Source organism: Rhagoletis pomonella, unplaced genomic scaffold, assembly GCF_013731165.1.
Source record: "Rhagoletis pomonella isolate Grant_MI unplaced genomic scaffold, Rhpom_1.0 Rhpom_scaffold_00007, whole genome shotgun sequence".
Lineage (NCBI taxonomy): Eukaryota > Metazoa > Arthropoda > Insecta > Diptera > Tephritidae > Rhagoletis > Rhagoletis pomonella.
In genome coordinates, this window is record NW_023458561.1 from 58438224 (window position 1) to 58453743 (window position 15520).

The following is a 15520-nucleotide window of genomic DNA, read 5'->3' on the forward strand; positions in this document are numbered from 1 at the left end:
CTACGCTCGTGCGCGCTTTTCTTCACCGTTCAACAGCCGTTTGACTGGTTGGTGGCTGGCTGTCAATGCGCCCGCCTCTTGCTCAACGTGTTTTTCTCGTTGCGTTTTTTTGTTTTACTAATTTTGGTTGCCTGAGGTACATGTGTGTGTGTATTAGGGTGGTCCAAAATAAGTAAAGTCGGAATCTTAACTCTCACACCCCGTAGGATTGTTTTATATCGAAAAAAATATGTCCACATTTTCTTATTTTGAAATCAAAAAATATTTAAAGGGCCCTCAAAGCGCTCGAAGTTTTCCATGGAAATGGTATGGAATTCTTGAAAATCAATATTTTTCGATCGGAAAACTCTGGTTCTCTTCAGAAGACTTCCAAGAACAATACCCAATTGTTTTTTATTTTTATTTTTTAATACTAAAATTTTTTTTACTTATCTCCCCATTGCATTTTCGGGGGGGTTTGGCGAATCTATAAAATACAGTTACCATGAAAAAATGGTTAAATAAATAATTGGGTGCAATTATTGGGAAATCTCCTGAAGAGAAATAAAATTTTTTGGTCGAAAAATTTTGATATTCAAGAACTCTATAGCATTTCTACGAAAAGTTTTTTTTCCCCCCATATAAATTACATGGAAAACTTTGAGCGCTTTGAGCGACGTGTAAATATTTTTTTATTTCGAAATAAAAAAAAATAGGTGTATATTTTTTCGGTATAGAACACCTCTAGGGAGTGAGAGCATAAAAATTCTGACTTTACTTTTTCACATGCATTTTTGTACCACCCTAGTGTGTATGCAAGTTCGTATGGGCGGCCGATTTTCTTAGCAATGCTTGTCCCCAGTGTCACTTGTAAAGAAAGCAAAAAAAAAAATCCAAATAAATCGGGAGTGTTTCAGATAATTGGCCACCGTTGAGTTCACGGCTCAGTGCCTCTTATCCAACAACTGTCAGCGGGCGTCTGTGAAGAGTCTTGAAAAGTGGGATACTCTACAGAAAAAAAAACTAACAAAAACGAAAAACTTTGCACAAGTGACAAGTTCACTGCTGGCATAAGTTTTCTCGCAAATTTTTCAGTATTAAAATAATAAATAAAACAAATATATCAAGCACAAAATTTTACGCTAGCAAAATATGCATTTGGAATTTCCGAGGGCATATGTAGATTCTTTTACGCCGTTCTGTTTTGTTTTTTTTTTCGATCGCCTTGGAAATGCGTTTTTCTCCACACTTACGCCCCACTTTTCCCCTCCCGCTGTGCTTTCTTTGTTGCTTGCACAGCTGCTTATTGCCTTTCTTGTTTTTCTTGGCTATAATGTTTGTTTTTAATATGGCAATTGTTTGTTTTTGTAATGGCCTTTGCAGTGGCAATAATTCAAATTTAGCTGGTCATACACACTTACGACGCAGAGACAGTGTCTCTTCAATCACCGTGACAGCAATGGATGCTTTATGAGATTTTATAGCGAACATACATATTTCATACGTGGGTGGTTAATGTTTTGATGTGAAAGCATTAAATTTATTGGCTGTTTCAGTTATGCCATGGTATTTATTTAAGCTCTGCGGTGTATAATTTGAGGCGAGATCGACAAGTTTTTTTGATGTCGACTGATTGCTGTTAAAAGAAAAAATATACATTTTATTCAGTGCGGATTTTATCAGAATCTTAAGTAGCTGAGAAGCAAATTGATCGGACACCCACCTTACTGACTGCAATACCTTACATTTCTCGACTGCAGGCTGTTTTAGGTTAGTTATAAAGTTAAGCAGACTTCGCTCGATAACTTTCAACTTCTTCGACAGGCTAGCATCACACTGCACTAGGACGATTACAGTAATACGAACCTATGGAAGAAGCTGAAAATTGTCGAGCGAAGTCTACTTAACTGAGGTCAAGCGAGCTTGTAACCTCAGCTCCTTGGACAACAGCTGCACTAGAATTGTATTTTTCCTGAGGGGGGTCGAGTTGAAGAAGCATGTGAAGAGTTAATTGGCGTTGTGGGGGGTCTCACCCGCATGCTGAGCAGGTTTTTGTCTTCTTCTGAATAAAATCAAGAGAGCTTCGCGATGACACAGATTACAACAATCCGAATTTAGTCGAGCCAGATTGCACCACGTCTCGCATGGAAGCTCCTTCTCGTCGATGTTGCGAGGTGGGAAAATCTTGTTTGCACCCCAAATGATCTCGGCTAACGCCTTCAGTACCCTGCGTATTTGAGATAGGTGACGATTTATCAAACGCTCTTCACAATTAATTTGCTAAAGAATTGATTGTGGCCTTCCATTGATAAAATAGCCCAAAGTAAATAACTTCAGCTTTCATTGCATACTTTTAGGCGTTCTAATTTGTAGTACTCACTGTGATTACTCATGGCGATATATTTGTACACTTTATCTACTATAAAACTATATTGTTCGTCTTTATTCAGTTTCTAAATATATTTCGTAGCTGCTTTATAAGTATGTATGTACATATCTAGCTTCCTAATCTAATGAAGCATAACTTGTGGCGTTTTATCTACGTTTTTCCTATCGACAGCTTGCTAATAATAACCTACAACACAAGTACATACATACAACAACTGACCGACGCAGCACGCTGCCCAACGAAATGTTCAATAAGCCACTTAGCAGCTTAATGGAGCTGCTACCAACTACGACTCTAACTACTTAGCTGTGCTTGTACGTGTATGATTCATCATTTTCCACTGTGAAATTGTTTCAAGTTTGCACTTACATACATTAACTACCTCAATTTCCTTAGTGGTGCTACCAATATCGAGCGTTGTTTTAGTTGGCTCATTTTCCGCTGCGCGTTGGTGGCGGTGGCGTTGACGTACAGTGGTACAGCCCCATACATTTTTTGAAAAAAAAACTGAGTTAGCGGCGGGCTTCAATTTTCCTTATATTCTATTTATGGACATAAATCAAAAAAACGACGAAAAATGGACGTAATTGATTTATTTGAAAGAATACCTCCCATACAAACCTAACCTCAAAAACGCTTTAAAAATGCAATAAAAATTCACTGATGAATATTAGACGCCGAAATTTTGTGCATTTGTTTGTAATAATATTATATGTAAATACATATCAAATGATTGTAATCGGTTTATCTTAACGCATACCCCCATACAAATCTAACCTCAACATTGAATGTCAAAACTGCACCGTTGAATATACAGCGTGGCGACGAATAACTGTTACCCAGTTTTTTTTGAGAAATAAAAGGGTCCTTTATAAATTTTGCGAAAAAAGTATTTTATTGTTAATTTTCCACAGATTTTACTTTAGTTGTATTAGTTAGTTTTTAAATTTTAATCCTTATCTACATTTGCCAGCAGTGTAAACTTTGAGAGAAAAGTTCATTTGGCACGCAAGTCTTTTTCAGGTGTATTTTTTCTTAGGCTTTGTACAAAAAAAGTACAAAAAAGAAAAAAACTGTATAAGGTTGGTCGAATGAATGGCCGTCCTAGTCACCAGTCCCGAGTCTATTAGATTTTTGAGTATGAGGCCTTATTTTGGACAGAAGGGGGAGTATAAGGGACTCAAAATGGAGAAAATTAGCCTATGGTTACAGATATGGAACAAATTAACTGACGAGGACCTGCGTGCCAAATGAACTTTTCTCTCAAAGTTTACACTGCTGGCAAATGTAAATAAGGATTAAAATTTAAAAACTAATTAATACAACTAAAGTAAAATCTGTGGAAAATTATCAATAACATACTTTTTTCGCAAAATCTATAAAGGACTCTTCTATTTCTCAAAAAAACCTGGGTAACAGTTATTCGTCGCCACGCTGTACAGTATATTTTGCTTAGCTGCCCATCCTTCTTTGCACGAAAAACTTGTGCTTTTAACCGAAAAAAGCACTTAAGCGAATTTTCTTTACTAGTTCAATGAGGAAGGTATTCGAATCCCTATGAAACCAAATAATGGAGAAGCACTTACCTCGTAGAAATTACTGCAAGCGAAATGTTTACCGAATGGTATCTAATTATCTATATAACTACATAATTGATAGCCATTTTCGTTGTTCTGCGAGATGAGAAAAATAAGCTTGTAAAATTAGGTAATTGTAGGGCCAGTGCAGGTAAACCTAATACTTTCTTTGATAGTTAATAATAGTTGCACAATTTTTAAGGCAGGTATCGCCAATGTGCAGGTATGTTGAATGCACCTATCGGAGGAGTTTCCTTATAAATGTTCAAAATAATGCCGCTAATGCGCATTTTAGGGTAGGTATCTTAAATGTGCACTTAAGCATAAAGGCAGCAAAGCAAAATATACTGTATGACTACGATAAAAACCGCAATATACCGCAGCTGGACGTAATAAAATAAAAATGCTAAGACAACAAGTTGTAAATTAACCGGTCCGAAAAAAGGTTTTACAGGGTAATTCTGGCACATGTCTTTCAACTCACCACAGTCTTTTGAAAGGCAAAAGTCTTTCGTCAATTCTAGTAACTATCTTGACATTTTTTTGTCTGAAAGATCTGCTAATGAGGTTTACCAAAAGGTAAAAAAATTTAAATATATTTATTTTTCTTTTTAAAATAATAAAAACTAACTAGAAATTAAAAAAAAATTAATATAAAAAAGGAAAATCTTAAATTAAAAAAGAAACAAATAATTTAAGCTTCTAAAAATTGAATGACATTAGAAAAATAATTTTAATAAAAAAAAAATAAAATCTAAAATAGTAATAAAATATGTTCTTAAAAATTAAAGGAAATATTTTTTTTTTTAATAATAAAATAAAATTTAAAAGAAAATGAAAGTAAAAATTAAAAAGAAAAACAAGAAAGAACAAAATAAAATAAGATTGTAAAAATCAGTGCAAAAACGCCCTATCTCAGCTGAAAATACATTGAAAATGTGCTGAGATAGAACGTTTTTGAATTGTCAGCTGACATAGGGCGTTTTTCGAACAAATTCTGAACTAGGGCGTTCTTCAATCAAATTCTGAATTAGGGCGTTCTTGAAAAATTTTCTGTGATATTGCATTTTCGAATTCGCTGGCGAAATAGGTCAATGTTCCAGGTAACATTACAAAATTTCTACATTTTTGGTTAGAAACCGCTCTTGTTGGCATTATCTCCATTTTAAGTCTTATGCTTGATGCTCTTCTTAAAACAGAGTTGCCTATTCCAATGGATATATTAGGTACATGTAATAATCTAGAAGATCCAAAGACCTACTATATATAAAAAAAAATACTTATTTCCTCTCTTACGCCACTGTGCGACGGCTGTGGCATAACGTGCAACCACTTTATTTAGCAGACCATGACGTTAATGTATGTACATATTGCAGATGACGCCGTCATTATAAACCAATACCAACACCACCGTCACCGTCACAGCCACCTCCACTAGAGTGAGACGCTCGTGCCACCATTGTCGTGACGCTGTAATTGTTTCTTGTCCAATTCTATTCACTTTTGTTTCTATTTAGTTACGAGTAGTTTCAAATTTCTTATTGCATTCGCTTGCTTGCTGTGCACGTCATTCACTCTGCACACTGCAGCAAGTCTATCATTCTCAGGTACAACATTTTGGTCAGGTTGCATTTCCTCATTTTTTGATTGCCACCACTTTTTTCCACGAATTTCTGTGTGCTTCTGAAGTTCATTTTGTTTGTAGTTATTGTCGCGCTTCGCTTGGCTGGTTTTGTGCGCGCTTTTTGCGCTTCAGTCAATTTACCAACTTGCCAACTTGCCACTTAGCCAGTCAGTTAGCCTACCAGTCAGTCATCCAGGCTCTACATACAACCAACTGCTTGGCAAATAAATATCAAATGCTTGTAGTCAACTAGTCTGCTTTAGAAAATTTGTTGCGCGGTTCTGTAGCTACATACATAAAACAAAATAAAATAAATAATTTATTTCCATTGCTTCCTTTTAACAAAAGGAACCTTCATATCAAAATGGTAAACAATTTTATTTTTATTTTTTTTTTGCTTTTCTCATTTTGTGTAATAATCGCTGTGGCGTAAGTTTACATTTGCCGCTGTTGCGCGTCCATTTGGCCACTTTTAATGGCTTTGCTGATATTACGTTATTCACTGGCAGTATACTTTTTTATATGTATGTATGTATATATTTCTCGCGCAAATTTGTTTTTGCCATATTAGTACTTTTGGCCGTTCGCGTGCCGGAAATTGTGTTCAAATTTAGTAGGTCTGTAAAGTCCAGCGCACCATACTCAGACCCCTAGGCTCAGCAGGTATTAAGGCGCGTGTGTAAGTATATGTATGTTTACTTGAATGTTTATTCCGATGTAAATATACGATATAATGGACACAACAATTGACTATTATTAAAAAAAAGGCGTGTTTTTTATGTTGCACGTGTCGCGGGAGTGGCTATAACATATTGACATTTTACTATCGGTTTAATTATTTGTACTTTGTATGCAAGTACATGTCCTTGTGCTTGTTATCCACCCATGGATGCCGACTCAAAGGATTTTGTTCACCAGAGCATCATCATCCATACCGACGACATGTCCAAGCCAGCGCTATCTCTGCATTTTTCTTCATTTCGCTATATCTATGTATGTATGCGTGTATGTCATTATAATGGCCAAAGAAAAGAAAAGCAAAAACTCCATATAAAATGACGTACAAGAAATGGCTAAGAAATTTTCTTAAGTCAAATTTCCTTAAGGCCGTACGCAGTTCTTAAGAAATTTGCTACGCTTTCTACTACGGGTTTCTAAAGTTTTTTTTGTGAAAAAAAGAGCACAAGGCAACGCATGTTTGCTACAGAAATATAGTAGTTGATTTTTCCAATAGGGTAGGTATTTGATGTATTTGCAACGAATTTCCGTCATCCCTTGTCAAAATTGGTTGTGCCATTTTCAGTGCCATTTTCCATTCTCAGCTATGCTAAACATTTAAGTACACTTATGAAATTATTTTCCCAGGACTATGTACTGAATATGGATAATAGTGTTTAGCTACTACATATTACCTAACGATATACAGCGGACAAAAGTACTTAATATTTATGGCTTTAATATATACTGTATATAAAAGAAGTCCCGAAAAGTCCTGAAGGCCCCGGAATAGCTCCATTTATCCTGAAATAGTCCCGAAAAGTTCGGCAAATTCTGGGGAAATCCCGAAAATTATACCACGAAAAATCCTGAAAAATAAAGAAAAGTCTCGAAAAATTCCCCAAACCTCCTAAAATAACCCCGAGGAGTAAAACACGAAAAATCTTAAAAAAAAATATCGCAAAAAAGTTTTGAAAAGTTTCGAAAAGTTCTGAAGCATTCCGAAAAATATAACACAAAGAGTGCCGAAAATCCTGAAAAAGAAGAAAGGCGCCGAAAAAATCCCAAAGTTTCTAAAATAATCCCGAAAGATAAAACACGAAGGACTACGAAAAAGTTAAAAATATCCGGAAATTTTTTTAAATAAATAAAAATTCCGAAAAGCACAAAGCATTTTTTTATTTTGTCCATAAGTCTTAAAACAAAAATTATTAATGTATTGTTTCTTTTTCGTAACTGTTAAGTATTTAGAAATCTACAGTACCTTAGTACTTAAGTACATATGTATTTCTTAAATACTTGGTGCCTAGTATTTAGCACCTGCTAAATATTTGAATTACTTTAACTTTAGTATTAAGACATTTCTAAATACTATGAATACAAGTACTTAGTATCCAACAAGGATTTTAAATACAAAAGTATTTAAGTAAGTATACCTATCACTGGTACTTACAATATTGGCACTCTAATGATGAGTGATTATAGCGCGTTACCTTATGGCTGTAACCGCCACAGGCAGCTTTTGCTCTATACAAAATGTATACAGGCTGGTTTTCACTATGCCAAATTCAGTGGCATTTGTCGTCAAATAAGTGAAAACACATTGTCAAATGGGATCAAAAAGCGGTTTATCGGTTGATTTGGATCAGAATAGGTCTTAGTCGTGTACATGCGTTGCGAAATTAGCTATCTGTCAGTATTTAGCCCATAATATCATCGGTAAAGGTATGGATAAAGGATATAAAGTTGTGTCAAAATATGTCGCCAAATTTTGGCGTCAAAATATGACATAGTGAAAACCAGTCTTAAGAAAGCTTAAAAAGCTCTGCAAGTAGGAGCACTTCACCGACTTGTAGAAAGGCACGCCCAAAAAGACTAGGCGTAATAATTCATAAGTTCTGGAAAATCCGCAAAGACAAAGAAGTAGCACAATTTGGAATTTTTGCAAAAATATTAAAAATGTTAAATTTAATATTTTTTTGTTTGTAATTTCCATTTCTTCTGAAAATAAAAAATGTTTGCGGTTGTCCCCGGTTTCTGGACACAAAAAAGTCGTGAGTAAACATCTGTGTCCCGAAATGATTCCGAAAAATCTCGAACTACTCCCGAACTGGCCCTGAAATGAAACAGAAAAAGTGCCTAACCATACAACGAGCAGTGTTGCTAGAACAGCTGATCAGATTTGTTCTAATTTTTAACCATTACTTCACAAAAAGGAGAAGGTTATTAATTCGTCGGATTTTTTTGTATGTATAATTCTATAATTCTTTTTTTTTTTTAAAGGAAAGGTGTTACCTCACACGGGGTCCCATGGGATCATGAAGAAATTAACGATAATCTTAAGATCGTATATGAGAATTGAAGTCGGTTTTGTTTTTTTGCTTAAAAATCACTTGTTTACTATGCTGAAGTCGGGCAACGTTCTGCTAGACAACAAAATTCGAAGGAACTTTCTCTCGAAGAACAATTCAGGAACTTTCTGACAGAGAACGATATCTTGATCTCTTATAAAAGTTCCCGAAACTATTGTTTTCGTTTTATTCTATTTGTGAACGTTCCACAGGGTTTTGTTCTTATATAATTCCCGTTGAGAACTTTCTCGAAAGCTTTGTTCTCACTTTTTCGTTCTTGTAAAAACCAAAAGTTTCGTTCTCAGTTCGGTTTGGGTTTTTAAGCGCTATTGGACAATATTTTTGTTTCATAGTTCATTCACCTCGAGTTCCCTGTTCTAGTACTTAACCACCAAATCGCAGTTCTTATCAAAAAATATATATATGGGGCCGGTCATCTTCAGTTATGTACTCGTATATTTTTGTTTGATTATTTGTTTCGAGTTTTAAGTCATTGAGTACCCTCATTTCCTTAATAGTATTACTGATAAACCCACTGTAATATCAATACAAAGCTTTACTTTGTATGTAGCTTTGTGCGATGCAAAAAACGCCTCCATACGATGATAATAAATATCAGTTTGAGGAAAAGCATGAATTGAGCTTATCATCGAAAACCACTGTTTGCTTACTTGAATATTGTATGTATGTGCAAGAAAATGTGCGCTTTGTGCTATATACATACTTAGTATATATGCATGTACATACATTCACATATTTATGCACATAAAATCATGAACATTGTACTCTTTCCGATTTTGTTAAATTGTAAAATAAACTTTATTTCTGCTTCCGTTGAAAGCGGTGCGTTTGTTGTTATGTAGGCTCCGTTGTTGCGCTGCTCTTCAACTCAGAATTTATTATCGCATTTGGTTGTGACGTTAGTTGCTTGGTTGCTTGCTTGGTTGGTCGCTCGTTAAATATTCGCACTTGCCCCGTGCAACTGTAATGAACTTTTAAGTAAAGCGCGAACATAAAAATTAAAATAAATACCCAAAGCGATAAATGCAAATTTGCCGCATAAATATCAACAATGGACTAAATAGAGTGCAAAAACTAAAATACATAAATGAATGCAAACAGCGGAATTTCATTAATATTTGATAATTCAAATTAGTCGAAAACGGCGTTGAGCCACTGGGTATTGACACCAAAAAGTAAATTATAACTTTAAGCAGCATATTTTATGCAAAAAAAAAATCCTTTGTGTGTCACCCTGCCAACTATTAATTTTTGTTTTTTCTTTCTACTTGCAGCGACCCGCGTTTGCCTCAGTGACTTTTCACGCCTGTGTATTGCATCAGCCAGCAGTAGACTATCCTGTCCTAAAGTGCAACGTGCAAAGCCGTCCCTGAAGGTGTGTGTGTGTGTGTATTCCTACGTACATAAACTGCACATTATTGCTGCAGTGCTTTTGTGGCTGACTGACGTCGTCTCGTTGTGGTCCGCATGCATTTCCGTTGCCCCCCACATGCCATGATGCGTTACTCGGAAATCTCCAGAGAATTATCATCGGATAGCTTGCGTTACGTTGAAGTAAGTAGCAATTGTTGAGATTCATATACATATATGATGTTCATACAATTGTAATTTAAATTTATTTATTTATTTTCGCCTGCCAGCTGGGTGACGAGTACATCTATAAGAATTTGCGTGAGGATTCACCACGCAGCGATACTCAATCCAATGGTAGCAACGGATATATGGCGCCACCAACACTCATTTCCAACAATCATCACCAACACCTTGCACAACAGCAGCAATCTCATACTCCACAGTTTCAACAACAACAACAACAACAACAAGAGCATTCACGTAATAACTACACTAATTCGATGAGCAATTGCGGCCAACAACACTCCGCCAACAATATACGCAATTCGAAACGGTATTCGTGTGGGCGTGACCGCAGTCATGATGGCGCTTCCACCATTTCCTATATGCGTCCACGCAAGGATAGCACACGTTCGACACAAAGTTGTCAATTCGATGCGGAACAGTTGACGCAGGCAATTGCTAGCAAGACAATGCATGTGAAGAGTAGTCGTCGCAAAAATTCCATTGGCTGTTTGAATTCGTTATCCTCATCGCCGGGCTCACCCGGTTGCTATTATTGTGTTGGGTAAGTGCAATAAATATTTGGGCTGTGATTGTTCAATGAAGCATCGTACAATTTTACTTGGATATTTATTTCAATATTATTCTTCCCTCATTCTAGCTCCGCTCCACCGCCCGGCAAGAGTCAGAGTTTGCCAGCACGTTCGTCTATGAATAATTTAGATGCGGTCATTTTGAATGCTTTACGTGTGCCCGCTGATGAATTGGCCAATCAGATTACACTTTTAGATTTTCCCATCTTCGCCGCCATACAACCGGACGAGTTGACTAGTTGCGCTTGGACGAAGAAGGACAAACATGTTGTTACACCGAATATAGTTGCATTTACGAAACGTTTCAATCATACCAGCTTTTGGACTGTGCAGGAGATTTTGAGTGGCGAGCAGCCAAAGCAGCGTGCGGAAATACTGACACATTTCATTAAGGTGAGGGGCTGGAGCTCATAAAGCGAATTTAAATTTTGATGCCACATGAAAGCCAAGACGGGTCCAATAACTAAGATTCACTTTTTCATTACCCCAGTGAATTTAGTTTTGCCCTGGCCACATGCAACTTTAAAATAATAGATCGCACAAGCAGATAGCTGAAAATGAATCTTGGGCTTAGACACAAGAGTAACCAGTTTTGCAGCCCATTGAATTCTAGTAGAATAAAGAACAAGTTTCAAAAGGTTAAAAACTACCGTTGATTTTTTTAAGATTTTTCTTGTCACATTTTGCTTCCATATAACGAATAAACATAATTTGGTTTTATATGGAAGAAAAACGTAACTTCTTCGACAAAAAAAATTCTAAAAAATCAACGGTAATTTTAACCATTTGAAACTTGTACCTTGTTTTACTAGAATTCAATGGGCTAGAAAACTGCATAGTCAGAATTTTTCTAGGAAGTCTATTTAGATAAGCTCGAAATTTTTACGGAAATTTGTTGATTTTTTTTTAATATTGTTTTTTAAACTTGGATTTACAGTCGTTTTGTTAAAGAATCAACTAAAGTTTTATTAAAAATATCCAAAATTAAATAACAAAAATTCAAGCAAGGTATGAAGCCTGCGGCATAGTCAAGGACAGCACTGCCTTTTCTTCTTTTTTATTTTAGTTTTTTTTTTGACAATAAATATTTAAAAATACTTATTCATCTCCCTCGCAGGTGTCCAAGAAGCTGCACGAACTCAACAATCTGCATTCGCTGTTCGCCATCATTTCTGCCATGCAAAGTGCCAGCATTTTCCGTTTGAAAAAGACTTGGGCTTGCCTCTCCAAAAAAGATAGACAAGCATTTGAACGATTAAGCGATATTTTTAGTGATCAAAATAATTGGGAGAATTTACGTGCCTACTTGGAAAGTTTACGCCTACCATGCATACCCTATTTGGGTCTTTTTCTAACTGATCTAATTTATATTGATTTGGCGCATCCGCATAAGGGTGGTCTGGAGCCCGAACAGCGACGTAATAAAATGAATAATATATTGCGTGTCATTGCCAACTATCAACAATCGAACTATACGCATATACTGCCAATTGAGGCCACACAAAAGTACTTGACTTCGATACGCTACATTGAGGAATTGCAGAATATTTTCGAAGAGGATCAATACAAGTGAGTAGAAAAATAGTACACAATTTTCATTTTTATTTTTACTTATTAAAGTGCTTTATTTACTCTATGATTGCAGAAAATCCTTAAAGTTGGAGCCTGCCTCACCGTCCGGTCCGAGTTCCTCCTCTTGCAGTTCGAAAGAGTCCTTCAATGTGGATGCAGTTACACCAGCGCTTGCTTGCTTGAACCTGTCACCTGCCAAAACGATCGGCTCAATGCGTATAGCCAATAGCAGTGGTAGTAAATTCATACCCGGCCATCGTAAATGTCGCAGTCTGGGCACAAAGTAAGTTGTATCGATATCGCATTCTACGAACCTGACCCATAAGCGTTTCACTTTGACATTAATTGGCTATTCCAAATTGCTGTATTAATTTAAGAAGCAAAAAATGTAATGTAATTTGTCTTTCCAACACTTGTAATTTAACAATTTGTGTTTTTCGTTTTCGTATTTATTTACTTGCCTTCTCACTAACCATCTCTATCACCCGCTACGCAAAACGACACCCAACATTCTTATTATTACTTTCTTTCTTTCTCTCTCTGCATTCGTCTATTTATCTCACAATATCATGCAATTGGATGTATATAAATACATATGAACGAATACCGTCGCGTGCGTCTGCGATATAAAATGTGCAAAAAATCTACAACGAATGTGCGCTCCGCCAAAAATAAAATTAATATATATTTTTTTAAATTTTTTGTTTTGTTAATTGCCAATTTTCCTTATTAAATATTGTCATGTGTGTTGGCAGATTTCGTAGCACCAGCTTGCCACGAAACTTCTATCACAAATGTCAATGTTCCATTTTGATGATCGCACCTGGCATTGGCACGATTTCCAATAAGCGTTGTAGATGCAGTCGGTGAGTGGAAAATTTATACATACCGTTGTACGTGTTCCAAATTCAATACCATTTTTTCTTATTTGCCAAGTTTTTTTTTGCATAACCAATGCCTGCCGTTTGTTGCTATCCTGCTTTTCATGTAAATATTTTTAATTTTTCAAATTTTAGTATCCCTCTATTCTTATTTACATATTTCACCCCTGTTAGAAAATTTATAACATAAAAATATTCTATATTTGTTTTTAAATTTTGTGTCTATAAATGTTGCCCTACGTCTTGAAACATATAATGCCGTATTTCCACTTGGCTTTGAAACGACAAAGTTGAAAGTAGTATTCATCATATTTAATTACCCCTTATTTGCTAATGACAGGTTGGATTGGTTGGAGAATAGACTTCCTCGTAAGTCCAATTTTTATGAAAACACAGGAAGTCCAAAAGAAGCACCACAAATTCGATAAGGTCAAAATAACACGAATTCTTTTAAAACGAAAAACAGTTTGTTGAAATTTTTCAATAGAAGCTCGCTGTACTGTACCAATCGTGTGACAAAAAAAATCTCGTTTCACAGAACGAAAGGACTTTCCAGTGTTCATTGGCTGCTTGAGTGGTGCGATCACTAACCAACTGGCCGTTGGTATACCTTCCTTTCCTGGAAAAGTGTGGGTGAATGCACCTTTGCTTGTCAATTCGTCAGCTTGGCAACCACCCTTAAAATATCGGTGTACAGTAGACCACGTCAAGAAAAAATCATGCAATGCGACCGAAACCCGACTCAAATTCTAGTAATTCCTTTTTTGTAATTAAAAGATTTTACCCAAACAGGGCAAGCGATTAAAAACGATAATTTAAACAATCAATATGCTAACGAAACTATAGGCCAAATATAGTATAATTGCGTTTTTAGTTTTTCTCTTTGACGTCAGGATTTATTTAAAAAGGACTTTGAAATTTCGAATATATGATTTAATCAAAAAATTATTTTAAAAATTCAGTGCAATGTAGAACGGTGTAATAATGCTGCGCTGTGCAGAAAACTTAAATTTTTTCAAAAAATCGTACAGATATTTCTTTCATGGCAAGCCCTTCATTAGATTTTCTTTGAAAATTTGTTGCACAAGCATCATACTAAAATTTAGATCTGCCATATCCTTTTGTATTCACCTATTTGTCCTCCATTCTGTGCTAAAATGTTACAAACCGTATTTTATACAGAAATATGTATACGTAGTTATTACATATGAATATCTCATTGCATGAATCTTTGTATACTCGTGTGATGCAAACAAAGCTGTACATTCTTCTCTAAAAATATTGCAAATATTATTTTCCCCTGCGTTACTTACTTACTTTTATATTTTCTCAGACCACTATATTGTATAACTAAAATTTTTACACTTCCAGCTAATCATATTTTTCCCTCTCCCCTCCTTTTCAGCATTTTCGGCAAAATAACACACTCTCACAATGACAGCAACAACTATGGCAATCCCTCCACCATGATGCTGGGCTACGGCGACGAACATCACTTACATGACTACAGCATACTGAGTCAGCAGCAACAAGCACGCCATCCGCTAGACGATTCGGTGTTGGAGCACAGCAGTAACATGCTTAGTAGCGGTGATGCCACCTCGAATGATAGTGTCGAAGGCGTACTCTGCCATAACAGCGACTTAGAGCTGATCTATGCGCCCTCGCTCGATCTCGACCGCTGTGTGCAGGGTTGCGTGCGACGTAAAACTGTGCAGAAGGAGGGACGCAAGCCGGCAGTCGCCTCATGGCAACGTTACTGGCTGCAAATATGGGCCAATTCACTTGTCTACTTTCCGCCCAAATCGTTTAAAGGCAGTGAGCGTAGCGATTTCAAGCGCGAGCCATGTAAAGTGTGTCCACTCGAAGGTTGGTTTGCGCAGGTGGTCGACAATACGAAACATAAAAACTCATTTGAATTGTATCATCGCACAATCGGCACGATCTATAAATTTCGCACGGATAGCGCTCAAGCGACACAGCTATGGACCAATTCCATTTGTAAGGTGGCAATGCAGCGTAGTGTACCCAAGCCGCTGCCCATCAATTTGATGTCGTTCGAGTGATTTGTTAAAGGAAGATTAGATAGTGTTAAATGTGTCAAACTCAAATGGGGTAAAAATATGCAAGAAGTACATACACAAACAGATTTGTAAACAGCTGTGTGCAAAATTATATTCATTTGTACTTGTTGTGGCTTTGACTATATACTCTTTGCTTCGATTATTGTTTGCTGCTTTC

General features: G+C 36.2%; 1 protein-coding gene across 3 annotated transcripts in view; it reads left to right on the forward strand.

Moving 5' to 3' along the window:
• Positions 1-15514, forward strand: part of LOC118743178 (ras-specific guanine nucleotide-releasing factor RalGPS1) — a 42910-nt gene extending 27396 nt beyond the window's left edge. Inside the window, exons 2-8 of one of the 3 annotated variants that reach the window (XM_036475717.1) lie at positions 9933-10212; positions 10299-10798; positions 10895-11219; positions 11944-12395; positions 12472-12681; positions 13154-13264; positions 14685-15514. In XM_036475717.1, coding sequence (XP_036331610.1) covers positions 10126-10212; positions 10299-10798; positions 10895-11219; positions 11944-12395; positions 12472-12681; positions 13154-13264; positions 14685-15345 — 2346 coding nt within the window. In that variant the 5' untranslated portion in view covers positions 9933-10125 and the 3' untranslated portion in view covers positions 15346-15514. Of the gene's footprint in view, positions 1-9554; positions 9834-9932; positions 10213-10298; positions 10799-10894; positions 11220-11943; positions 12396-12471; positions 12682-13153; positions 13265-14684 lie in introns of those variants that run through there. The other 2 variants (XM_036475716.1, XM_036475715.1) reach the window with 2 other exon arrangements.
• The last annotated feature ends 6 nt before the right edge of the window (positions 15515-15520 follow it).